At 41.5% G+C, this 27,684-nt stretch overlaps 1 protein-coding gene across 3 annotated transcripts in view; it reads right to left on the bottom strand.

The window, feature by feature from the left end:
- Nucleotides 1-1,768: 1,768 nt before the first annotated feature.
- Nucleotides 1,769-27,684, bottom strand: part of Thbs4 (thrombospondin 4) — a 205,356-nt gene continuing 179,440 nt past the window's right edge. For all 3 annotated transcript variants that reach the window (XM_063258424.1, XM_063258425.1, XM_003464392.4), the window contains 19 exons: nt 26,352-26,460; nt 25,893-25,975; nt 23,867-23,918; nt 23,472-23,674; nt 21,957-22,094; nt 19,629-19,697; nt 17,169-17,321; nt 13,947-14,051; nt 13,589-13,696; nt 13,214-13,373; nt 12,140-12,258; nt 11,238-11,290; nt 8,199-8,392; nt 7,343-7,521; nt 6,654-6,702; nt 6,365-6,561; nt 5,590-5,762; nt 2,486-2,625; nt 1,769-1,990 (listed from right to left, as the gene is read on the bottom strand). In XM_063258424.1, coding sequence (XP_063114494.1) covers nt 1,929-1,990; nt 2,486-2,625; nt 5,590-5,762; nt 6,365-6,561; nt 6,654-6,702; nt 7,343-7,521; nt 8,199-8,392; nt 11,238-11,290; nt 12,140-12,258; nt 13,214-13,373; nt 13,589-13,696; nt 13,947-14,051; nt 17,169-17,321; nt 19,629-19,697; nt 21,957-22,094; nt 23,472-23,674; nt 23,867-23,918; nt 25,893-25,975; nt 26,352-26,460 — 2,346 coding nt within the window. In that variant the 3' untranslated portion in view covers nt 1,769-1,928. The remainder of the gene's footprint in view (nt 1,991-2,485; nt 2,626-5,589; nt 5,763-6,364; nt 6,562-6,653; nt 6,703-7,342; nt 7,522-8,198; nt 8,393-11,237; nt 11,291-12,139; nt 12,259-13,213; nt 13,374-13,588; nt 13,697-13,946; nt 14,052-17,168; nt 17,322-19,628; nt 19,698-21,956; nt 22,095-23,471; nt 23,675-23,866; nt 23,919-25,892; nt 25,976-26,351; nt 26,461-27,684) is intronic.

Raw genomic sequence — 27,684 nt, 5'->3', positions numbered from 1 at the left:
TGTCTAGGCCAAACTGCCATTCACAATAGAAGCCTCAATGAGGTGCACTGTACAAATCAGTAATTCAGAAAGCCAGACCATCCTATGAGTTCAGCCATGCTGCATTTAGTTTAGTGGGTTGATATCCAACCACTTTGAGCTCTTTGCAGTTACAAACTACACCAGCATTTATTTTCTTTGATTTGTTTTTATGGGGCACTATGAATCAATTAATATTTATCTTTCCATATTTGAATAAGTAGAGCAAAACCATTCTGGAATGCCAGGTAGGCTTCAACATGGAGTTGTTAGTAAAAAAAACACTGAGATCTGCATTCCATTTCTCAGCCACCGAGCTGCATAGCGCTCTCTAGGCACAACACAAGCCACAGGGAGGTGTACACTATAAATCAGTAATGTAGATGCTCAGACACTCCAATGAGCTCAGCCATGTTGCATTCCTTTAGTGAGTTTATATGCAAGCACTTCAAGCACTAGGTGGTTGCAGTTAAAAACTGCACAAATGTTCCTTTCCTATCTATGGAGCGTCACGAGGCAATGAATACACTGGTTTGAATCTTCAATAAAACAGCACAATTATTGTGGATTTCCAGATGGGCTTCTTTGTTTTCTGATTTTTTTTCAAATTTTAAAACAAAAAAAGATGATACAGAATTTCAAAACAAAGCAATAGGAGATTAACAATGGTGTATTGTGTATTGTTATCTTCAAAGTAGTTGCTCAGATTATAAGATATAGGCATAAAAATGATCAAACAATGAAAGTAAAAAACATTATTTTTGGTGAGCTAACAGAGATTATTAGTATAGCTATTCATCTTGTATATATGTAATTTTTCCCTTCTTTCTTTTCTCCTTTCCCCTATCCAAATTGTTCTTTACTTCTGAGCAGTTTCTTCTCCTTTTATTATCACAATATCTATTGTACATTTTGTATATTATCTATGCTCTCAGTTTTTTATATTAAGGAGACAATACAATGTATGTACATGAAAATCTGATTGATTTCACTTATCAGTATGTCTCAAGTTGCACCCATTTACCTAGAGAAGCCTGGAGTTTATCCTTTATAGCTTGGTCAATGGGTATTTGGGTTGTTTCCAAGATTTGGCTACCTATATAATAACACTTGCTTTTGCCTCCTTTTAAGAAGTTCAAAGAAATGTGACATTGCATTGTCAAACAAATTCATCTCTCACACAGCTAGTTTTATTTTGGGTGGTACTTTTCTACAAAATTTTTCATTGTTTCTCACATTTTACATATCTCCCTAATCTCATTTATAGTGAAGTATTCCACTCCTCCTCTGCAGATGAGATCTCCTTCTAACTTCTTGCTGTTAGGAGATGATGATCTATAATCCTTCAGTGCTGGGGAAAGGAAGAGAAAGAGCACTACTGGCTCTGATGTAATCATCTGTAGAAATCTGTTGGAGATGGGGGACTATCAGAAAGAACTGGGCAAATCTGCCTCGTGGTCAGACAGAAGGAGTCTGCATATGGAAGAGAAGGTGCCCCTGAGTTCATGCTTCCTGGACTCTCTACTCAGTAAAAGAGTTGCTGAGGTGAGACATTCTCTGTGAAACTAATTAGAGTGACTTCAGATTAGAGCCTGTACCTGGGCCTTCTAATTCATGGACCAGCTCAACTTCACAGACTATCCACTTTGAGCAAATAAGATCACTTTGCAAACTCAATGTGAATCCCTCAAAGAATAAGATCTTCCATCAAACCCCAGATACACACAAGCAACTTGTGGCAGCAACACAGTTGTCAGAAATGATCCCTTCTTTATTTCCACATTCATATAAAAAGTTCTGATACATCTGGGCTGATAAAAGAAAGCCACAGTGTATATTAAGAAATGACAGGAAGTTTAGGAATACATAGTTTTCATGTTAGAAAAGCAGTTACAAATTGCTTCCTCAATTTAACTTTCCAAGCGATCAAAATGCTGGGTTTGAAACTCCTGGAAGTCTTCAGGAATGGTGTCTGCAATAAGATCACAAGAGTTGGTTACTCAGGCTCCTGCCATCCTGGAATCCTGGCCAGGGCTTGCTGCAGCTGCACTGATCACCTGTAAGGGGCGCTCTCAGCCCACCCAAGTAGCCCTACAAGTTCCTGCAGCCAACTTCTACTTAAGGACAACTTTGCACACCATTGGCTTAAATCCTCTGGGTGTTCAGTCAGAGGACTAAAGAAAATTAACAGAATGGCTTTTTGTTGTGATTATGTTTGAGCCATATGAAAATGAAGGCCGCCTGTGAATTAAACCTGACTGAATTTCTCATTGAACCCCAAACCATAACCTGTGTAGTTAAATTGTATGGATCTCAATGTCCACATTTATAAATATAAAAAATTAGGGATTTTTTCTTCTGCTACACAGAACTATCTGGTTTTAATGAATACATGGCATTAAAACAAGATGACCTTACTTGATTAATTCTAGTAATAATACTGTGGGCTAATGAGAATGCACATTACCATTGCAGCGATACTTGAGGTTGGACCAGATGATGTTTTCTTGGGAGAAGCAGAAGACGCCAAGCCGGCCTCCACGCATAGTGGTGTCTATGGTGATCCCAGAATCAGCCACCAACTCGGAGCCTTCATAAAACTGCACCCTGCAGGCAACGCAAGCAGAACAGGTCTCCATGGCACCCAACCAGAGTGAAGTGCCCACAGTGAGATGCAGAGTCTCTTTTTATTTACACACCTGTCTCTTTACTCTGACACACTATTTTCCACCAAGCTGGATTGTGCTCTAACTGGTCCTCCTTTACTACCAGGTTGGAAGTTCTTTGAGGACAAGATCTGTGTGTCTACATCTCTCCAATGTGGCCTTACATTATGTTGGGCAGAGTAAACTCAATAGGTACTTGCTGAGGAGTTGAAAAGAAATTGTTTAATGTCATGGATAAGAGATTTTTAGACCATCTTATGAGTTACCTAATCTGGATATCTGCTCTGCCTGAGGTTTCAATCATTCGGTGCCTCTCAGAGCCATCGTGCTCAACAGGAGACAGTGCTCCTTCTGAAGAAGATCAGACATGTGTGGGGCACTTCAGCCTCTCACAGTGGCAGTGACTGACAGAAACCAGGCATGATGGATGATTCACAACACTCTGGAGAGAACAGGCAAAGCTTGTCCTTTATCCTGGACCCTTGAAAGTATTCTTGGAGGCATGCAGAAATGTGAACAAACTTTTCATAATAACTGGGGCCAAAAATGTAAATCTCTTTTACTTTGAACATCAAGTATATTTTGTACTGATATTAATGTAAATTTAATTTTCCAGGGTAAATTGGGAAAGTACTGAGTATCTTGCTTTGTCTAAAATTTAAGGGTTGTCACCATTTTAGGACTTCATATCCCCATTGACAATACTACTATAATATTTAAATGACATATGCATCAACATGTAGTTGAATGTCACCTCCACAGTGATTCAGGAATGGACACATTCCTGTATCACTTTGACTTCTAGTGTAGAGCATTTACATGATTTTGTTGTATGGTTAAGGTTGATTTTTCAAAGATTATATATGTAGGTATGTTACATTTTCTTTATCCTGTAGTACTGGGAATTGAGCCTTTTCCTGAGCTACGTTTGCTTTTTTTTTTTTTTTTTTTTTTGAGACAGGGTCTCACTAAGTTGCCAAGGTTGGGCTCAATTTGCAATCCTCCAGCCTGTCTCTCATCATAATAGGAATACAGGTGGGCACCACCACACCCAGCTAGGTTATATTTTCTATAATTTCCTTTCGGTCCAAAAGGGGGCATTTCAAAATATTTCTGAAATATTTTCATAAATATATATTTATGAAAAAGTGTGGTTTAAAGGATAAAGAATACAATCAGGCATAGTTTGTCTTACTGTAAGACTGAGTACATTTAACATAAAGTCACAAAGAAGAACAAAATATCAGTCAGCCCTGGCAACTTTAATTTTCCTACCAGACTGCTTTCCTGCCTTAGTCAGGACTGTGCAGTCAGGACTACGCAAGCTGGCATGTAGGCTGATCTGTGAGTCAGAGAAGTGAAAAGCTGAGTACGTTAATATTTCAATTTCAAGGATACAATACTAAACCATCATAATTCCTGCAACCAATTTAAAAACTCAGGCCTAATGGTAACTACTATTTTGTCAGGCTATCTGGTGGCGAAACACAACGATGCTTAAATTGTTTGGTTCTGACCTGTGTTGTTCTATTGATATGTCCTCTTTTATCTCAATCTCCCCCCTTTTTTTTTCTTTTTTTAAAAAATTAATTTCTTATTATTTTTTAATTAAGGGAAAATACATTTAAAATAGCGGGATATATTTATAGTAACTATTTTGCTTTCCTATTAACCTGATTTGAACCCCTGTATTGTTCTCCACATCTTGTTCTGACTGATTTTACTATATTCAGTTTTGTTTAATAGTATCAAGTTTGAGGGTATAAGGCAACCATTTTGAAGGCAACAAGATATTCTATGATGCCCATTATGGTTGGACTATTATCTTCTTTGGAAGTCCTGTAAGGTCTCCAATGTGGGTTTTATTGATCTTGTTCTGTACTGTTTTGTTCAATTCTATTATACCAAATGATACAGGCAACTCTTTTTAAGATAGCAAGAGGCATAATGGTGACCATTGTTGATCACCTGGTATTCTCTTTTTGCATTATATACTATGTCCATCCTCCTGTTCTAACTGACTGTTTTGCTTGGTCACATTGGGTGTTTTGTTTTGTTTTGTTTTGTTTCCTCTTCAAAGAAAAAGTTATAAGAACTGTGGGAGTAATAAAACCCAAAATTGTAATTGTTATCATAAAAAAGAGAGGAAAGAAAGTGATTTAAAGGATATAACTGCATGTATATTTAAGTGTGTAGGATAGAACACCATATTACTGAGTTTTTGTTGGATCGTTGAATGGAACTGTCTGCAATCTCACTGTATTAATGTCCACTTTGTATGCTTTAATTTTGTAATCTGGAAAACTATTTCTGAGACGACAATATGTAATCTATTAACTAGTGATTTCTTACTGTATATTTTTTCTCTTGAAATTCTGTATTACTTGTACCCTTTTACTGTTTTGTTTTGTTTTTCTCTTTAAATAATAAAAAAACCTCAGGCCTAAAAAGCAGTAAGGCAGATTATGCTGGCCCCCATGATGAACAGCATGTGCCAGGAGCTGGGCTGGGCACTGGTGAAAATGAGATGGAAAGGACATGAGTGCTGCCATCTGGAGTTTATATGGAAGACGGACAATCAGGGGCTGGCAGGTGGGCTCTGGAGGCGGTGGTGCAGCTTCAGCCACACCTTTTACTTCATGCCCATCTCTTCAGCCACACTCTGCAGCTGCCCCATGAGTGCAGTGCAAGGGTACCACCATGCAGATACACCCATTTGCCCCTCCACTAAGGCTTCCTCAACATACCTTCCATCTCCAACTTGCCCTCTTGTCTCCTTTTCCAGGAGCCCTGGCAAGTCCTGGAGAACTAGTCAGGTCAAGGATGCTCAGGGAACCCGCTCCAGATGTGAAATGGAGTGTGTACTTTGTTTCTGTGCTGGGGAGGAGAAAGAACATCTGCCCACCTGATGTAGCCCACTTGGGGCCTGTGCTGCAGAAACCAGCGGTAGGAGACTTTGTCCTTCCAGCCCACATTCCTGGAGTCCTTCCACAGCAGTCTGACCTGGTCACTAGTGTCCCCTGTGTGCCATAGGGAGTTCCGGAGGTGCTCCCCGGGGCCTGTCTTGGACTTCACTGCCTGGCCAAATACACAATCAAGATATTAGAATAGGACACAGAGACTTTCTGCTTGCTTTCTGCGTCAGCAGTGATGATATGGTGATGGTTATAGTCAGACTGCCTTGGACTCAGACAAATGCATGAACATTTAAATGTCAGATCTACTAAGATGACCATAGGTCCTTAATCAGTAAATAATACTGCATGCAGGGCTCATCCCACTTTGTACTGCTACACATCTATTTCTCCCCATATTTGCTCAGGGAAGGCTCCCACAAAATGTCTGGCTGCTGAAACCTGCCTTCTGTCCCAACAGGACTGACAGAAGTAACTCACTAGCTCTCTTGAAAACAGCTGGCCTCACCAACAAAGTCATTAGCTGGGTTCCAGCACAGCATGCCTGAGGATGCACCTCAGCCTTCTCCACTTCTCTGATCCCTCACCAGAGAGTCAGGAATGAAGGCAAGACCTTCCACCAGCCCCACTGTGCCCTGACCTGAACATTAACATAAGTTCCATCAATTTCTTAGATCAGCTACATATCATTTAGGAGAATGGAAAATTTAAAGTAGGGTGGCGGGCACAGAAGAAAGGAAGATGAGAGGCTTCAAGCCCCCATACCTTGAGCTGAATGCCAGGCTCTGCCACAGCTCTGAAGGGTGTGGCTTGCCAGTAGGTTTGCTCTGTCTGCTTCCACATAACCACATAGAAACTGGAGCTATCTTGGTAACCAAAGATAAAGCCTGCATAGTCATCATCTGTCTGCGTGTTTACATGGAAAGTCCCCTCGAAGTCAACTCCATTAAAAGCCGTGTACCCTATGGAGATCAGACATGATTAGAAAAGCAGACAAGCCATATTAACAGCTGGCAGGGTTCTATATGAATGGTAACTCGGGCCCTGGACCTACCCACAGCCAGACCAGGGTCGCTGTTCATAGTCTGCACAATCTCCATGCCCTGGAGAGAGAAGTGAGGGAGTTTAGAGAAATCCTGAAGGGGCTAAGTGACCCTGGGTAAGCTCACAACCTCTATATGAGTGATGGGCAGTGATGTCTGATTTCCATGTAAAGATTTCATTATCTGGGCAGTTGCTGTGTATGAACTCAGAGAAAGCACAAAGTGATAAAGAAGTTTTAAAGAAGGCTCTATTTAATAGAAACAATTGAGCTAAGATTTTCACTTAAGCTGATTCAGTGCACTCTGAATTGGCAAACATACAGCACATACTTTAGTGAATTTGGTTTTCTCTGTGTCTCTGGAAAGCCTCTCTGTGCCTTCTTTCCTAGTCACACAGTGAGGACACATACAGTTTGCTGGAGAGGATGGGATTGTGGCCCTAGGGTCACGCTGCCTAGGTTCCAATGTCAATCATCTTGGTGATGTACTGCAGTGCTACCATGAGCAATCACTGAAGTGCTTTAAGAGTCAACTTCATCATCTGTAAAATGGGCATGATGAAAGTACAGTACTCTAATTCAGGCTGCTTTGAAGGATATACTCTTACCTCATAGCCAATATCTCTAAAATTTGCCTGCTGCTGTCAAAGGGGCTCTGTTGAGAGAAAGATTTGAGCAGTTTCCCATCATGTAGCACTGACCTGGTTCAGGACCACCCAGTTGGGGTCAATTTGGGCATCTCCCTCAGGGTCCAGGACCACTGTCTGGTAGGCCCTGAAGTCAGTCAGGGTGATCTCTGCATTCTCCGGGCAGACGTCAATCCGGTCAATGACCTGATCCTGGTCAAAGTCAGCCTCACAGATATCTCCCACCCCATCTCCTGAATTGGGGAAAAAAAGGGGTAGGACTTGATAACACCCATGCCATGCCCACCAGTCCTCAAGAGAGCAAAGGACCAAGCAGGGAACAGAAGCAAAGCCCAAGCTCCAATCCTCACGACATGCAGCAGTGACAGGAAAGGAGACTGTCTAAGATGGCCCCAGACCCTATCCTGGAGCACTCATGGTGGGTGACCAGGCCTTCACCACACCCAGGCCTCTATGTAAGATCAGTTTCAACAACTGCCTTCCAGTCAGTCCCCAGAAGTTCTAATCACGCACAGCTGGGTTTATCAACTGGCGGATCTTAAGCCTGTACATCTATAGCCTCTCCCAGACTCTACACTGTACACAAACCAGGGAGATCACTATTGTCTTCAGAATCTGAGTCTAACTTCTGGTGGTCCCTAGACTGCACCTGGCCTATCAGTGGTTCTCCAAGTCTCAGGGGGCTGAACTGCATGCAGCATGCAGCTGTTTTGCTCTGTGTGGTCTCAGATTTCAGACTCTCAGAAATACACATGATAAGCTCTGACCAAGCTGGAGGCTGCTGTCCCCATCACATGTTGCCTGTCCAAAAATTTGCAGCTACATGAAGCCAGTTTGAAGCAGCAGCTACTGAGTGCTCAGTGCCAGGGAGAGACATGTACCCAGGCCTGGCCAGAAGGAGCCTGCTTACTGTTGCTATCCTCCTGGGCTGGATTGGGGACCAGCCGGCAGTTGTCTGGTCCAGGGGCCAACAGGTCTGGGATGCCATCATTGTCATCATCATCATCACACTCATCACCAATTCCATCCTTATCTGTGTCCAGCTGAGCACTGTTGATGATAGTGGGGCAGTTGTCTGTGCTGTCCTGGTGGCCATCTCCATCACTGCAGAGAAAAGATCACAGTTCAACAGGCAACAGGGGTATCCACTCGCAGGAAGGAGAATCTGTATTTTGTTGTTGTTGTTTGGGTTGTGGGGGCATGGTTTTTCATCTTGTTTTCATCAACCCACAATGGGTTATTCCTTTGATAAGGCTCCCTTTGGGCCCCAGAGACAATGACTGCATCTCCTTAATCTCTTGAAATAATCTATCCATTTCTTACTCAAGAAGATAAGTCCATTTCTGTGATCTGTAACTGAGGCTCCTATCCATTCTAGGAGAGTGTAGATGACTGAGAGGACTCATGAAGGACAGAGTGAGAGACAGTGGAGTCATTTTGGTGTGAATGCTGGCTCAGCTGTCCATGAGTGGTGATCCCAGGCATGGTATCCAACCTCTGTTCTCAATATTCTCATCTGCCTCATAAAGATTAAGCAGTCAGAATTCTGCACAATAAATTCTAATATGTGAAAAGGTGCTTCCTAAGCTCCTAACTCTAGGGAGAAGTCCACAGGGTTTTCTTTTCTTTTTTCTTTTCTTTTTTTTTTTTTTTTTTTTTTTTGTCTTTTTCTTTTTTATCAGTACCAGGGACCAAACTCAAGACTGCCTGCTTGCAAGGCAGGCGCTTATGCCGCTGAGCTAAACCCTCAGCCCCAAACCGGGTTTTCTGATTAACTATTTTCACAGTCCCTGGTCAGCATAGCTACGTGGGATTCAGAGATGAATGCCATCGGGCAGGTGGCAGAGCTTAAAGCTATCTTTACCTGAGATGTGGATATGTGAGCTAGGCCCAAGGTGTGTCTAAAGGGCTTTTCATATGGTTTATTCCCTGTTCATCTCACTTTTCTTTTCCTTCTAGGCTGAAAAGCCTTCTGAAGATGAGTATGTATTGTCCCCTGGAGGTTCCTGGGGTGCTCTATCACTGAGCTATATCTCCAGACATTTCTTTTAAGACAGGGTTTCACTAAATTACTCAGGGTGGCCTCAACCTTGTGGTCCTCCTGCCTCAGCCACCTAAATGGCTAGGAATACCATGTCTGTCCAGATTCTCCTTACATCCTTCTCTCCCTCTCTTCCCTGTTGTAGACTAGGCACTGCTCCCACACTCTGCAGGAAGGGATAGAAGAGGGAAGTAAGGGACCAGCCCACACCCTTAGGGCCACATTTTCTATATGGCTATGGGAAAAGAGGATCCCAGGTAAAGTGAGGCCACCCCAGACAAACAGAGGACTGGGGCTTAAACAGCAAAATTTCTGTGTGCACAGAAGGACCACTTTTTCAAACACAGGATGAAGCTGTTTCCATTAGTGGCCATTCTAGAGAGTGTCAAACATTTGTATGCAAAAACAAGCAGTTCCTATCTTCTTCGCCAAGTTCAAGTTTGTAAGAATTAAAAATGAAATAAAACAAGCCAGCTTTTAAGGCAAATATCTAGAGGTCTGTGGGATGATATGTTTTAGAAATTACTCTAAATGATAATCAGATACAGGATGACTTATCACAGGGGACATTCCTATTGCATGTCATTTGGGGTAGCTGTGGAGGTACCAGTTCCATCTTCCACTCTGAAATGGAAAGATACATCCAGTATCAGACTCTTTTGCTGATTCTCCCCTCTTGAGTCATGATGCCAACAACAACACAGCCCCATTCTCCAAGAAACACCTGAGGCCAGTGCTGTGCCAGGAGCGTCACCCTCATCTTGAATTTTCACCATAACCTGTGAGATGCATTTCATGATCTCCACTTTGATGATGAAGAAATTGAGATCAGGGAATCTGTTTAAGTTCACTCAGCCAGCCTGCACTTGGAAGCAGGATGTGGACCACATGGAGGGAAACAGACTCAAGGAGCAGTCTTTAAGTGAGGTTTGGGTGGAGAACTGAACCTGCAGGGCAACCTGTGATCCAGTGTTAGAAAAGAAGCTCTATCTCATCCTAGTTTGCCTTATGGGATCCTGTCCTCTCATCCCTGTCCTGTCTTTTTCAAAAACTGTATAAGGAGAGTGAGGGTTAGGTTATTGGATTGTAGGTAGCTCCAGAGCTGAGCGGCACATAGTTATGTTTTTGCTTTTGTGATGTTCCTCCAGCATCTGATCAAGTCTGGTTTGTTTTTGTTAATCCTGAGGACTATGAGCTACACCTCTCAGCTGGCCAGTACTGGTCTTAACATATGACTCCACTGAGTTCAGCTAGAGGAAGGTTAGTAAAATACATTCACATAGAATAATTCCACTCAAGGAAAATTGAATGAAAACATTTAAAAGACAATATCCCTCAGCAAACTGATAGCCTTCTATTTTGGAATGATAGTGGCATTTTCCTGAATTGAAAGAATACCATAAAAGCTAGTATATCTGTAGTATTATACAGTGGTACTAGGTACAGAAGAAACCAGAACAAGACATTTCTGTGGATTAACTCAATCTTCTTCACCACAGCTCTCTGATCCAGATCTACTGCTATCTGTACTTCACAGATGAGGAAATTGAGACACAGAGAGTTTACATAACTAAGCTATAGTTAGCAAGTTGCAAGAGAAGGAGCCGGAATTTGCGCCTAGCTGTTTCATCCAGAGTCCTATAGAACATGATGCTTAAAAAAAAATGATGCTTCACTGCCTCCCCCACAATAACTTGTTTGCTGGGGTGTCTAACAGCCCATCCCAACACCATTACCCTTACACAGCATTGTCACACATGTAGGGTGATCCAGACCAGAGACCGTTTTTTTCCCACCAGAAACCCAACCCACCTAGAAAACCCCAAAACTTGGTATCAGTAGAAAGCTCTTAAAATTAACACTCTCTGGATTTTGATATCTGCCTCTCTGCAGCTGGATATGCCATACCTGTCCTGATTAGTATCACAGGAGTCCCCAACCAGATCATTATCCACATCAGACTGCGGAAAGAACAGAATATTATTTAATCCACAGCTTTCATATATAGAACATTCCACAATGAGGCAGACCTGGCCCGTCATCACTGGATTTCAGGGATTATTTCTCTGGAACTGGGGTGGTACAAAACTGCAAAAGGACACTGTTGTATTGGTATAGGCACAGTGCTAAATTTTCAAAATATCAGGCTGCACACCAGATAAGCTCATTCTGCAAGGGGGCCAGGATAGCATGAAGGCAGGTGGAGACGTGGGGCTCTGGCACAGGTTGGAAGAGAGCTAGTCTTAGGCATGGGGACAGAGCAAACTGCTTTGCTTCTGCATTTTGGAACTGAATCAAATGGAAAGTGAGTCACAGAAGGCAGCAATGACTCCTTCTCTCAGGGATTCAGATTTACAAATGGCACATCCTGCCCAGGTTCCAGATAGGGCAGAGTAAGGAGGGACACCCACCACACCACTGGTGGGGTTTAATCTGAAACATCCATACATAGTTCTGTGAAGGTGTTTGGAGACTGACAGCCCAGGTGATTAAGCCTCAAATGGTGAATTTTCATTATCCTCTCACCAGAAATTAAATCCTTGTTTTGAGCCTCATTAAGCTTATATTACTAAAATAATCTGCACTCTGCAGCTATGAGATTAGTTCCTGGGGTGTCAAGGATACACACCCAGACTTTTGTGTGTTTGTCCTATCATCCTGAAGCCCAATGTGTGTCATTTCTCCATTGTGCTCTAAGGAGGTAGCAGCCAAAAACTGGCCAACAAGGTCACCATGTTTCTTTCAGACACTATTTTTGACTGAGTCTCTGCATAAAGGAATTCATCCTACAGACTGGATTCCCCACTGACCTGGTTAGGGTTGTTGACATCAGGACAACTATCACACGCATCCCCCACACCATCACCATCCTTGTCCCGCTGGTCAACATTAGGGACTTTGGGGCAATTGTCCAAAATGTTGTTTATTCCTGTAAAAAAAGAATGCTATCTGGGGTCAGGCAAATATCACAGATGGGGATGGGAGACACGACTTCCTGATGCTGTACAGGTCACGCTTGCAGTCAGCTACCCTTGCTGAGCCATTGTGCACAGCCACTGTGCTTCTTGGCAATTATCTAGAGGTCACTTCTACAGAAGGGTTCTGAAAGACTTTAACACGCACAACTCTCGGACACGTTTATCCACTGAATTCTAATTTGTGCAAGATGTCAAGGGCTGTGACAGCAACCAGAAAAGGGAATAGGTGAAATAACCCTGATGGTGTCTGAGCTATGATGAACTCAAGGGATCTAGGCAGTGGTCTTCTACAGCCAGCCCCGCTGAGTTCCTATTTTGCATTCAATGGTATCACAGTGATAGCCTAAAGTCAATGATAATAGTAGTAACATCATGGAAACTGACAAATGCTACAACTCAAGGGTGTCTGTGGTTGTTTTATTGGCTCATTCACTAGGACACCACCGGATAGCAGGGCTATCAGGTGGGCTCACAGGAAGTCAGATCATGTTTTAGGAAGATATAGATATCCTGGAGTGGAGGGGATGTGCTGATCAGTGTTTCTGAAAGGTTTGTCTCTAGGTCTCTCCGCGTAAGGAGGGTGCTGCAAAGTGGACAGAGTGTATATAACCTGAAAAGGCAGACACTCTGCAGAGACAGAGCCCTGTCATGGCACTGCTGAAATAAATTCTTATGATGTTTCTGGCAGTGGTGCAGAGTCCTGGAAACATCCAGGGTTAATTAATGGGAATATAGGCCATGGAGTCTCCTTCCATAAAAGTGAGCCAGATATGGGCCAGATACCTGATCAAGAGCAAAAACAGTGGGGGATACCTGAGTCAGCAATTCTGTTCCTACTCTCAACACAGGACAAAGCCAAGAGGACAAATGGATCCCCCAAAAAAAGACAGAACAAAGCAAATCTACCATCTCCATCCATGTCATCATCACAGGCGTCTCCTCTTCCATCTCCGTCAGTGTCTCTCTGGTCATTATTTAAGACAGTCCGGCAGTTGTCACAGGCATCCCCAAAGATGTCTTTGTCACTGTTCCTCTGGTCCATGTTGGGAGTCAGAACACAGTTATCCTAAAAGAAGGGACACCTGTTCTGTTATAAGTGGGGAGAACTGGTGGCCCAGGTCTGCCAGTGTTATATTTTAAACATTTGCAAATCTTATAGAAGAATAAGTTGCAGTGATATAGAAACTAACATTTGGGATGATTGGCATAGTTGACATCATGCGCTTTCTTCCATCATCCCTGGTAGGCCACAGTTCACAGGCCCTCCCCCAAAGCAGGTACCTGCTCATTCAAGATTCCATCTCCATCAGCATCCTCATCACAGGCGTCTCCAATGCCATCTCCATCTGCATCCTCTTGGCCAGAATTTGGCACATACTTGCAGTTGTCCTGAGGGTTAAAGTAGCTCAGAGTAATATCCTACATCTGGCTTACATCAAGAACTAGTTTTCACCTCAATAGATGTAGCTGCTAAGCTTTATTTTTGGTGATTGTTTTGCTTCACTTAAGATATGGCTACTTTAATGCAAATTTAATGGAAATCAAAGAACCCTTCCCCCACATAAGATGTGGCTTCGGAAAGCCACAGTGTCTGTGTGTGTAACCCTCCCCCCCCACACACACACCTCGTCTTGCTTACTTTTTTGCAGTTTCTAGCAGAGCACAGAAGTTCTTCATCAGGATAACTGTCAATGTCCACATCTCTTCCACAGACAAAGCCATCTCCAGCCCACCCAACTCCACACTGTGAAGGGAAAGCCCATTAGAGGCGTAGGAAGCTGAGCCTGACCCAGATGCCAACCAGAGTTTCTGCCTCATGTGTGCCCCCAAGAGACAGCCTGGAGACCACAGCTGGGTGAGATATAAAAATGGTTTAATTGCATTTGAATAAACTAATGGTTCAAAATCCAAAATACACATGGGGAGATGGACACTGAAAACTCCTTCTCGCCCCTGCTCTCAAGGCTGAGTCGAAGGAATCTGTCCTCATATTCCTGTTGGGGACAGTCTGTGACTAGACAAACAAGTACACAGAGCTTTGATGTACTGTATCCTTTTACACACTTGGTAGCTCACATCCATGTTCCACATCCATTGTTCTCTGCCTTGACTTATTTTTAAACTCAATACACTGTTTTGGAACTCTTACCATTATCACTCCAGGTAGGTTCATGCCATTCTCTCTAATGGCAGGAGATGTATCACACCTAAGGTTATGTGGATGTGCCTCAAGTAATTCAACCTCAAGTAATTCACCAGTGGATGGCAAGTATCCAATGGCCCTTCCTTTCCTAATAATGCTGTCAGAAATAATTCGGGCACATTTGTCATTTTTATATGCTTATTTATTTTATTACATGCAACTCCTGGTTCAAAGAGTATCTACATTTATAATTTGAGTTATAGTCAAAATGTTCTGTACATGGTTGTTCAATTTCTTTTACTCCTGGAAATGAGTGAACTGCTCATCTTGAATGAGCAGGAACCTGGTTTGTAGGAAAGGCCTTTAACCATCTGTGACATTTTCCTTACTATTTTTTTAGCCATGGTGATCTCTCTGAATATAAAAATCTTATGGGCTAATTTCCACCAAAGGAGGACCCGACCAACGTGCTTTATCTCTGTCTTCATACTTTTAATAGCAGAAGCTTCCCATTGTGTGATACTGGGATTGTGTATCTCCATCTCCCACATATGTCTACTGGGAGTCCTGCTGCTACCAGCAGCAGAAAACAGCCTTCACTCTCAGCAGAAGAGGCACAAAAATAACAGTTATTCTGTATTAGTGTCTGTGTGAATGCTTCCTCCTACCCTTACACTGATCAGTGATGCCAGTCAGCACTCTGGTTTGTTTGTTTCCATACTGGGGACTGAATCTAGGGCCTTCACACTGAGCTATATCCTTACCCCCAGCATCCACCTTGTGCTTTTTGACAGGGCTTCACTAAATTGCTAAGTTTCCCGTGCTGGGATCAAACTTAAGAGCCTCTTGCCTTTGTCTCTCAGAGTGCTGGAATTACAGGCATGCACCACTGTGTCTGGCTTCATCATTCTTTTTTACCAAAGAGTCATGAAAGTCCAGGGTGGTTCAGTTGCTGCCCATGCTCAGAGCTGTGAAACTTGGCCTCAAGTCTATTCCATTCCAGTGACTTTTGTGATTTATGTGCTTAAAGTGCCCTTCTGTGTTCTTTGTCTGATAATCCATATCCATGCCAAGACCATTCCAAAAGGGTCTTGGGTATGAAGTGGTGCCTGGGAATCAGCCCAGGTTCAGGACAAACTCTCTAGGAAGGAAAGAAGGGAAAAAGAGACATGATCTACAACAGAAAGTAAAAGGAACTGAGGGAAAGTACCTGAGGCTAAGTGCCAGAGGAAGGACAACCACATGAGTACATGTGACATTTCTTGGCCTGTCTAATGAACATAAATCTGTCCCAGATTGCAGCTCCACAGTTGCAGCCACTGCTCTCATCATGAGTGCTACCCTTGCTCAGAGAGGGACTGACCAAGAAGGCTGGTTCCAAAGAACCCCTTCTCAGAGTAGCCCGCCCTCGCAGGAGGCCTGGGAAGTTCAGTCACGGGCTCTGGTCCTTGACTCATTTTAATGAGGAAAAAATTTCCTTCAGGAACAAATTCATTTTTAATGAGCCCTTTCCTGGCAGATTAAATTATTTTGGTAGTCACATCAAGTTTATTAATCCTTTCCCATCTGTCAATGTGCTTTATTACAAAATGAAAAACATATTAAGAGCTCCTTCATCCCCCATCGAAAGGGACTCATCCATTTGTTCACAGAAAGCGAGGATTGAAATACTGATACACTCTTGCACCTCAGTGACTTTCTGATTAAAAAAAAAATTCAAAAGCAACCACAACTGGGAAGATGGTGGCTTTTCCACCTCTGACACAGCATTGTCCTTCACCCTGACCTTGTTCTAGAATACCTGCACTGCCAGGAAGGACTGACTTTGCTTTACTTATTTTTGACTTTTCTTATTTTTACCACTTGAAAAGTGAAGTGATTATTCTAGAAAATGTCCAGGCATGAAGGCAAAGAAGTCTAAATTTGAGGTATAAAGAAGAGGGGACACTGCCAGTATCTACACTACTGCACAGAGGTGACCATTAGAAATTGTCCAAGGGCACTGCTGAGGGCCTGCAGCCTGGGACACACGTTATGAGTTACTCTGACCTGGCACAGTGCTGACTTGCCAGTGCAACAGGATGATGGTGGGAACTCCCTCTTCACAAAGAGTCCCCATCACACATAGCTACTCCACCCACTGTCCAGCCCCTTTCTGCTCAGACTGCCTCCAGGGCCAAGCAACGGACAGGAAAAGTAACCACTCACTGAGCTATTCCTGCACTGGGATGGAGGGGGACCCTAAGAACGGTGACCAGCAGGAGATTGGAGGTTTCCTTCTGAGGGTTTACAACACCCCCCCCCCACACACACACACACTCTTGCACTGCCACCCATCCTCCAGCCTAACTCCTATGCCAGATTGAGGGTGAGGACAGTTAGGAATGACAGAAACATGCTTACAGACAAACAGATTGACAAGGCAGAAGAGGGTGAAAGGAGGCCTTCACTGCTCTGCCAACTGGGCCCTTCCATAGGAGGTACTTGGGAGTTGGTGCCCACCACCCAGCTGCCCAAGAAGGTGGTGTCACCCCCTGGCCAAAGGGAGAGAAAATGTAGTTGGAGGTTAGTTGACCCTGTTGTTATCACAGTCTGTGCTCATCTTGACTACCTTATTTCTGTTTTAGAGCTCTTCTACCCAAATGCAAGTACAAACTGGAGGTGTGACACTGAAAATGAAAGAGGAAAAACAATACCACAAGTAAACACACAACTTACCACACATGTCACATCCCCCTGCCTCTCTTCAAGGCACTGTGCATGCACACTGCAAGGGTTCAGTTCTGGATTTCTGCAATTTCTTTCAGCTTTGCAACCTCTTGTCTGATCACCAGTATAACCTGGCTTGCAAGGCCCACAGCGATAAGATCCCTGCAAGGGACAAAGATGAGACGATGAGGCAGGGCTTGAACCTGTGCACACAACTGCCACTGTTGTGCTTCCTTCTGTGTCTGCAGTGAGACCAGGACCCAGCGCAGCCTGTGCCTGACTCTCAGCTTATTCGTGAGTCTTCTGTGATCATGTCACTGCTGGGGAGACCATCAGACAGTTAGCTGCCACTGGCCATGCCAACTGAAGAGCTGGAGCGGAAGACAGAGAGGGCTGGTGTGGAGCCAGCCACACTGGCACTTGCAGCTCCTCTGATGAAGGCAAGGGAAGGAAGGCTTGGGCCCATGACATCTTGGGAGGCAGAGTAACTGGACAGGGAGATAGTTTGGATTTTTTTACTGTTCTTAGTGCTTTTGTAACTGAATGACAAAGATGTGGTCACACAGAGGAGTGTGGTGGCTTGCATGACAAACTCTCGATATGGAGGCTGCTGTGAAAGAAGAAACTTGGCAATTTTGCTGTCAGTTCTTCTGCAGTGGGGCTGTGGGGCCAGCCAGGATCTCTCTTTCTCTCTCTTTTTTTTTTAAATAACTTTAAGTCTGTACATATGTTCTATTAAAGTCTTTTTGAACATTAACTTTTCATCTATGCTTAAGTATAATTGATGAAGAAAATTGTATACAATGCATGCAATGTGCTGATGTGCTACATGTATACAATGTGTAATAATTCTCAACTAGTTAATTGGTACACTTGTCACCTCATGTAATTATCTTTTTATCCACTTTGGTGGTAATACTCAAGATCTACTTTCTTAGGGAATGTCAATAAACAATATAAGTTTATTAATGATAGCTATACAACTTATTCATACTAGAAAGCTTGAAATAAGATTATATATCACAAAAGAGCTATGAAAAGTATAATTTAATGATTTTAAATTATTCACTGGGACCTATTAATTGGCAAGTCTAAAGGATACATTTCAAGTATTTTTCTTGATCTACTCTTCTCGCTGCACAAACTGCCACCTCACTCCTTTCCTTGCCTACTGTTCTTTTTCCTTTGACTACTTCTTTACTAGGGTTCATTGTTCCTTGGAATTCTATCCACTACTTAGGATTCCCAAATCTATTCCTGCAGACCCACTTTGTTCTGGTAAAGAGCTAAGCAGCAAATAAATTCTAGCACATTCCTAAGCAAGGTGGCACAGTGGGGAACTCAGGCTGTGTAGCTTGACTGGAAGTTTAAAGATCCTCAGTATCTTTTAGTTTTCCCAGCTGTAAAGTAGAGACAGTATTAGTGTCTATTCATAAGGTTGTTTTAAAGATTAAATAAATGACTTGGTGTCTATAAAGGACTTTCATGTACAGGGAAATGAAGGATCTAAAACTCAACTTCCCCAGGGCTGTCCAGTAAGTTAGAAATCATTGCATGTGGAATCAGTGCTTCTGTGCATAGTTTACATGGCTAAATCCTTCATCTGGACACTACTGACAGGAACATTCAGAAACAAAGCCCACATCTGAATATTTAAATCACAGACCTTGCTCAGTGCTTAGCACTTTAATATAAAGGATTCTTGAAAGTTTTGTTGCTTTTGTTTTGTTTTAGTTTTGGTTTGAGAGAGGGTCTCATTATGCAGCTCAAGCTGGACTAGAATTCACTATGTAGCCCAGGCTGTTCTCAAACTCATAGTGATTTTTCAGCCTCAGCCTCCTGAGTGCTGGGATTGCAGACATGTGCCACCATGCCCAGTTAACACTTGTAAAGTTTTATGAAAATAAAGAATGCTGTTTGATAATCATGTTGTCACCAGTAAAATCCTGAACTACTAATATAAACAGCCTTTTCAGGTTTTTTGTTTTTTGTTTTTTTAAATAAATAATTTTTTAATGAATAAGGGAGAGGTTGAGATAAAAGAGGGCATAACAACATAACAATACATGTCAAAGCATGACAGTTTCAGCAACCTAGTGCTTCGCAACCAAATAACCTGACTTAATAGTAGTTACCATAGTGTCTTTTTCCTTGAAATATTTGAATGTAACTTCATATACTATAGCATCCTTTTCAGGTTTTTAAAGGATAGCAATATTATATTCAATAAACAGCTATCTAAGAGACCAATACCGCAATTTTGATAGAAGCTAAAGAACCAACTTGGCAATTATAAAATTGCTATTATATAAATAATTACTCATAAAATAACTCTTATAGAAAACGTGTCTTCAGCACAGACTTTGGCTATCACCCTGATGATCACATATTGTGTTCACATGTTCTACCTGTGCATGGGTTGTGGTCCGTAAGAACACACTTTTTTCAGGGCTGCTCTGATATACTTACCAAAGTGTTGATACAGATAGAATTGGGAACACAGACTCCATTTTGACACTCGTCAACATCAGTGCACATCTGGAAGAAAAGGTTAAGGACAGTTAAGAGGGCTGCTGCCTAAATTAGCCATACAGATTCCTGTTTTGATACCTTTCTGGGAAGTGAAGACAGAATTTCAGGTAGAGCTGCATCTGGGGATTACATTAGTTGTTTCTGGGTCTTTACATCAGACTGTACTTACTATAATTGCAGATGGTAATAGCTATCATGGTATTTACAGTTGTTCAGAAAAGACAACTTTTAGGCAGGCAAGTTTTTAATTTTTAATTCTGCCTGGGACTCAGGGTATTTCTATCTACAGAGGCCTATTTTCTTCAATTTTAGAAAATTCTCCTCTTTTCCCTAGTTTTTATTATTTGCTTTTTCTTCACAACTATCAGAGAAATATTTGTTTTTTTATTAATCTCTTTTTGACCCCTATCTTCTTATTTATATTTTTCATATATTTATTTCCATGTGCTTCATTCTGGAAGTTTTTCTTAGAATCATCTCTCAGTCTATGGCTTGCTTGCCAGTTAGCTCTGTTTTACCCATCTATTGAGTTTTTAAATTCAGTGTTATATTTCTTACTGACAAAATTTATTTGGCTATTTTTCAAACTTGTCACTTCACAAAGCTGGTTTTTAATTATGATGTCTACTTCTTTTATCTCTTTAGCCTTTAAAATTTATTCAATATCTCCTCATAGTGGTTTCTTCACATAAACTACTATTTTATGAGCACACCTTCAGTAGTACCCACATTTTGCCTGGAGATACTCTACTGGGTCTTGAATTTGGAAAGCCTCCACACCTTCATAAGTCTTTGACATTAAGCAAAGGCCCAGATATGAATGCTCTATTTTTTTTTTTTAATCGGTACTGGGGATCGAACTCACGACTGCCTGCTTGCAAGGCAGGTGCTTATGCCGCTGAGCTAAATCCTCAGCCCCAATACGGATGCTCTAAAGGCTGATTTTTATGAGGAATTGTATGTTTTTGTATCATACGCATAACATAGATTTGTAGCTCATGTGTGGTTGGAGATTTGCTTTATGATGGGCAATTTTCATTTTGGTCTACCATGTCCCAAAGCTGAAGTCAAGTTTCCGTATTTTTCCTTAAGACTAGCAAAGTTTGCTTATCCCCACGTAGAGGAGAGGATACTTCTCTGGGGGATCCTAGCTTTATACAGGGTTCCGGGTCTTTCTAAATTCCAACTATGTTTTCTGTATCCACGTTAAGCCCATGTGCCATTCCTAGGACTCACACCCATGAATGGCTCTAGCATCAGTATCTACTCACAGACTTTTCCTATTTATTTCTAAAAGTTGTAATACTGCCTTTTATTTCTTTTGACTTCAATAATGCATTAAAATTTATTGTGAAATTTCTACTTAGTCTTGCCTACCATATTGTTGGGAATGTGCTACAAAATGGTCTTGCTAACTCATGTCAAGTACTCTTATATTTCATTTTGTCTATTTTTTTTTTTTGCTTAATCTTGGAAATATTTGTATTTACAGGAAAAGAAAAGCTTGGGGTCTTTTCTCTAGAGTCTTGTCATTGTTGTATCAAACTTGTCTCTTTTTTTGTAGCCTAGGTAATTGATACCCCCCCCCAGAATCTCTTGATAGACAGCAAGAAAATAATAAAACTCCAGCCCTTCTCCTAACCTAATCATTTCCCTGAGGTAGTAAAATATATTTACAGACCAATCATTTCTAAGAGCTGAAAACATTAAAAAGAATTTCACAATCAGTTAAATAATGACCAGAATATAGAACACTGGGAAATAAATGGAGACTATCATGAAGTATTCTAGTGGTTTACAGCAATTTACAACTTATATAAGAAAAGGGTAAGTTCTCTCAGGGGATTATTTCTACTTTGGAATTGTCTAAAACAGCTTTTGATATTTTGCCAATCAAAAGCTGTTTTAGACAATTTCAGTTTTTCAAAGCTTTTATTTTTTCTCTGAGTCCCAGGTTATTTTGCTGAACAGAATGTCCAAAGGCTATCAACACAGTAAATTTGACATCGTGCCATATTTCCAGAATTGCTCCCATTGCTGTTTATCTAGTGATATTTTTTTATCCCAACGTTGATAACTTCCTCGCTTCTAGACTTTATGAACATATATCCTCAGAAATAAGTTTAAAACTTCTCAATTTGTTCACTGTGCACCATGATATCTCACATGGCATAGGCTCTAGGAGGAAAAGGGTTATGCTGGGGAACTGTTGGGGAACAGTTCTGTTAAGAGGAATAAAGAATAAAAAACATAACTTTGGCCCACCTGCTTATTTGACTTGGCAAAATGTATTCCAACTCCCTGCACCATGGACCCCGTGAAGCCCACAGGGCAGGCATCACATCTGAAGCCGGGAGCTAAATTCACGCAGTGTACACCTGGGTAGCAGGGGTGATATTTGCACTGGAGGAAAAAAAATTCAAAGTCTTGAACCACATGGAGAAAACATTCTCAAAGTTTCCCTCATCTATATATGCATGCTCATTCATTCACTTAACTATATTTTGGATGGATAAATGATAAGAAATTAAGACTTCCAATACAATAGTTACCCACTGAGTTGCTGATCCACCTGGTTTGGAGCTGCCTCCCACACCACTGGGGCTTTGCCACACTACAGGATAATGGCATATCAAGGTTCAAAGGGTCCTGGCTATTAGGTAGATTATTCCCAGCCTCGCGTCAGTGAGTTTTCTAACTTGGAGTTTACATGTCCCTGTGGAAAGACTGTGTCTGTCAGCCATTTTTTTAGCTGATTGTTGATGACTCCCAAAGCATCTCTTCAAATGGAAAGACTTGGAGAAGATAAAACCATGTCCTGTGCTGCTTCAGGAAGATGGGCTCCTTCAGTTCCATGCCTGCCTTCCTGCCCTACCAACCCTCCTGGATATTCTGAGGCTTTTGTCATTCAAGAGATTGGCTCTGACCTTTTCTCTTTTAAAACTACTTCAACTAATGTGAAAAAAACATGACCATTTACTGCTCTTTCAGAAAGGAGGAAAATTCTAGCTCACAGATAAAAACTAAGTGCAGGTGTGTGAAATGTGTGGCAGGTCTCCAAATCACTAAGACTATCAGAATTGCTTACCAGTAGGAGGTAAGCAATGGGCACTACGGGAGCCTGTAGCAGCCTCGGATACCACCGCAGCTCAGCTCCCGGCACACCCTTTATTCTGTGCATCTCCTGCCAGCCTTATTCTGGCTGATAGAAAGGGAAATGCATATTTTGGTGCAGCCTGGCTAGGCTCTGTTTTGTAACTGGACTTGTGACCCTCTAACCACGGTCTTAAAACAGATTGCTTTTGAGGACCTATTCTGGGTTGCCTGAATGTGCTTTCACTGACTCCATCCCTGATCACTTTCGGCGACTTGGGTTACAAGGCCTCTTCAACAGATCGTGTTGGTGGGACTGTTGGTTGTAACTCCTGAAATATACTCTTACACAAAAGCATAGGAAAAGCAGTCTTAACATAGACTGCTTAAGAAAAATAACCACTGTAACCACTAGGGTGAAGGGCAGAAATCATAGCACAGTAGCAGTTCAGACTGTAAAAAGCTGAAAAAAGAGAAGTGATACACATGGGCACGACTGTGTGTCAGGCTTTCTTCCTCTATTGCTCACTGGGTCTCACCGTCTCCAAGGATTCAGATGGAAATAGTTTTTTATGGAGGCTGGAGGACAACTTGAGTCACCCATGAATCATCACTGTGCCTCGTTTTTCCAGAAGCTGTTAGGTGTGGAAACTACCTCAAAGCCTCTGCCCCATAACAGAATTTTACCTCATCAATATCAGAGCAGGTGATCCCATTCCCAGTATAGCCCTCGGGGCAGGGCCCACACTGGAAACCTTCTCTGGAGTCAGTGCATCGGACACCTCGGAAACACGGGTTGGAGTCACAGCGTCGTGGCAGGCGTGTTGGGGGTGCTGGGGGTGCTGAGGGCACCAGTGTGTTTGGGGTTGGAGACTGAAAGCTGAGAGGACCTAGAGAGAAACAACAATCCATAAGCTCTGTCACCACTAGGGTATATTTAGGATACAAAACAAAATTTGATTTCATAGTAAGCTTTTCCCTCTTCCCTCCAACCCTGTGGAGAACTGCCACCACTGTGGTCATTGCAGGCCCAGCCCCACCTTGTGCCAGGCTATGCCAACCAGCCCAGCATGAGCACTCACCACAAGCCTGGCATTCAGCAACAGTGTTCCTCAGAAATGAAGTTTCCTTGACCTTTAGAAATGGGAAGGGAAAACAGGCTTAAAAGGGAATACTTGCTATAATCCAGGAATTAAAGAATCCACATGCAGTTATCTAAGAAATACTTTGATAGTGTGAGGTGTGATCAAAAAAGTGAACATTTAAATTAAAATTTTATTACAGTAAAATACACATCACCACTAATGTCTCTCAAAATACTCCTCCTAGATTCAAACATTTGCTCTATTGTACTTGTCATTTACTTAAGCAGTTCTGAAAAACTTCTTTTGTGGTGTTTTTACAAGTATGATAAAAAAAAAATTACAGTGAATGCTGTTGCTGACTGACTTCATCCAATGGAAAGGTGGGCATGTGAAAAATGCTGGGATTGGAAGTCCCATTTGTTCCAGCTATTCCACTTCTAGGCATATTCCCAGAAGAACTGAAAACATCATACAACAGTGATATATGTGCACTCACGTTTATAGCAGCACAATTTGTAATAGCCAGATCTCGGAAACAACCTAAGTATCCATCAACTGAGGAATGGATAAAAAAGTTGTCGTATTTTTATACAATGGAGTACTACTCAGCTGTAAAGAACAATCACATTGAGATATTTATAAATAAATGGACACAGCTTGAGACCATACTCATAAGTGAAATAAATCAAACTCACATGTATAAATACTAAATAGTTTCCCTAGTGTAAGAAATGGTAACAATACATAGAAGTGATTACCACATGGTAATCATGATTCCCCATTATATTGCTTTGAAGCCTTATAATGTTTTCATTCATTAATTGGAATGGTTTTATCCTGGGTTGTTTGATTTTATTGTCTGTGATGGTATGAACAGCTATTTTGAAGAAAACAAGACATTATAATAGCTAGTGATGATTTAATATCATCTTGTTTTGAAGTCCCACCAAGCTTTTGTTCTTTTGCCTCCATTCGTTTTATCATGTTGCATCTTATTGGATTCTATTATATGTGATAGTATAAACATAACATTTTATAGACAAGGAGATAATTTGTTCGTTTTCTGTTAGTTGATTCTGAATATCCTGTAATACTTTCATTCTCTTGAATGGTTTTACAATGTCTTTTTATGTTTGATACTATAGTATATGAAGGTATACTCAATTATTTCAAGGAAAGATACACTACAGTAGGTACCGTTATGTTGGATTGTCTTGTGGTGAAACACTATGTTGCTTAAACTGTTCTGTTCTGACCTGTTTTATGTCCTCTTTTATCTTAATCTTTTTTAATTAAAAAAAATAAAGTACCCAATATTCATAAGTGAAAAAAAAAAAAAAGGAAAATGGTCCTGTTCCCCTCATTCACTGTATTCACTGAAGCTGGCATCACATTACATCTTGCTCTTCCCAATGTCAAAGTCAGCATTTTTGACTGTTATGAATACAGGACATGAAGGCAGCTACGACAGAGCAACTAAAGACATTCACAGAAAAATAGCAAGAATGATGGGATGGGTCTGTTCAAAACAAAGGGGAGTGTTTTGAGAAGGTTAATGACAATTCTTTTACATTGTAATAAAATTTTAAAAATTTAAGCATTCACTGTATTTTTTATCAAACCACGTAGTGCTCAAGAAGTGTTTATTATTGATTGATTGATTGATTGATTGATTGATTAATTTTTCTCTCTTTGAGACAGAGTATCACTATACAGTTCTGGGTGGCCTTGAACTCACTGTGTAGTCCAGGCTGGCCTCAAACTCATCAGTGATCCTCCTGCCTCAGCCTTGCAAGTGCTGGGATCAAGGAGTTCTTGATGGCTCCCATTCTGCCTGGAGCCATGGAAAGTTCATATAAGCATGTATGCCCATTTCCAGGGATGAGTTGGCTGAGTCCAGGCATAGGAGGTGGTATGGGGTCACCTCCCCCATTGCCTGTGCAGGTCTGGAGCTCAGACAACATGGACACAGAACTGCTGTATTGAGACCAGGACTCTTTCCATAACATTTTCTGTTTGTTACCTGCTGTCTCAGAAGATCCTTGACCTCTCCCAGTAGCTGGTTTAGTTGTGTCATTTGACCCAAGAACTGTCTATTAAAATCCCCTGTAGAAACAGCAAAAGGTATGAGACATATGATGGTCATTTTTAAGAGACTCGAACCCAAATGATTTCCCACAAAATCATTATGACGAGATGATTATAAAACTTAGGGTTTGTATTTAGCTTACAGTAGTTTATCTAATTCATCAAACAAAATAATGCTCTTAAGTGATTATCAAGCTAGTTCAAATTCATGTGAATTACAAAAATAAAAGTGCAATGAAAATATTGGCCCTGGACTTTGCAGAAAAGCCTGATTTTTACAGATCCACTCTGTCAGGCTCTTTGCTTGACAGCCCTTTGTTAGGGATGAGGCCCCCACCCTGTGGACTTTGGAATCTTTGAAGGTATGCAAATCTCCCTGGAGCTCATGCCACACCTGTGCTTGTGGCAGCCAGTGGCTCACTCTGCTGCAGGAAGCAATCTTGCAGGCTGGCCACTTGAATCAGAGATCCCCGTACTGCCAGCTTCAGCTCTTCCAAGAAGTCCTAGAAGATATCACATTTAAACCAAACATCAGAGGGGCTGCTGCCACCAGATAAAGCTAATATGCTTGCAGACTCACACAGTTTTCACAGCAGAGTAGGTCTATACAAACACTGTACTTAGGTGTCAACATCTTACCTAATTTTATAGGTTCCCATTTTTCTGAAGGTCCTTCAGCCCTATTCTTCTGGCTTAAGAAAATATGGAAGTAGCCAGCCACCTTAAGAAAATGCTAGCATCCACCCTGGCCTGAAAGTTCGTCAGGGTGACTGAGGAGAGAAGTGTTTTTCCCTCATGGTAAGTGAGTTATTTTGTAGAGGAGCCTCTTAAGTACTACCTGGAATTTGTTTATAAAGTTTAAGATATAGGTCCCAACTTTAAACACCTTCATTTTTAGACTGTGGGGGCTCCAGGTTAGTACGAAGCTTCTGATTTCCTTGGGCTATGAGAATGAACATGCAGTATACTCTATAATCTTTAAGTAGTTGGAACTGTATTCTTACATGCCCAGTTAATATCAATCATTGCCAGCCACAAAGTCAATTTCCTTGCCCCCTTTATCTTCTAAATTTTATGTATATTAATTTAATCATATTTATGTATAGCAAAAAGGTTATGTGTTAACTGCTAATTAAAACCATCACCTTCATTTTACAAATGAGCATGCTAAGAATTTTCTGCTTTTTAATTTGGCTAAGTTAAGATTTATGCAGCAGATAGTAAGTTGTGACAGATGCTGTACTGGACTGCAGACTCTGAACTCCATGAAGGCAGAACCATGGTCATTCCTGCCCACCACACTATCCTAAATGCCTAGGATGTGCCTGTTTGATAATTCATTAACTGACTATATGTGCAAGTGATAACCAAGACAAAGGCTCTCATCCCTGCTGACAGCCCAGGTAGGCAGAGCTTTAGAGAAATCTCCAGCTCCTCATGACTTTGTCACAACTGAGTACAGACTTTTACAAAATGACATACTTGGTTGTGAACACCAGTTTTTGAAATGGTCTATGTTACCATGTCTGAATTACTTGGGCTAGTTTGAGGATTCAGAAATAAAAGTTAGTAATTTTTCTATTCATTGTTTTTTCTTACACATAGATAAGTCTATATAAAAGAATATATATATATATATATATATATATATAACTCTGCAAGAACAAATTAACCAAAATCCTCTCTTAGAGCTTAGCCTTCTTTGGAGTTTCTGCTTTAAAATGCTT

This window comes from Cavia porcellus, unplaced genomic scaffold, assembly GCF_034190915.1.
Source record: "Cavia porcellus strain 051 isolate PalLab524CR breed Dunkin Hartley unplaced genomic scaffold, mCavPor4.1 scaffold_11, whole genome shotgun sequence".
In the NCBI taxonomy this organism is placed as follows: Eukaryota; Metazoa; Chordata; class Mammalia; order Rodentia; family Caviidae; genus Cavia; species Cavia porcellus.
Note: the sequence above shows the minus strand (reverse complement) of the source record. Positions and strands in the feature narration are given on the sequence as shown.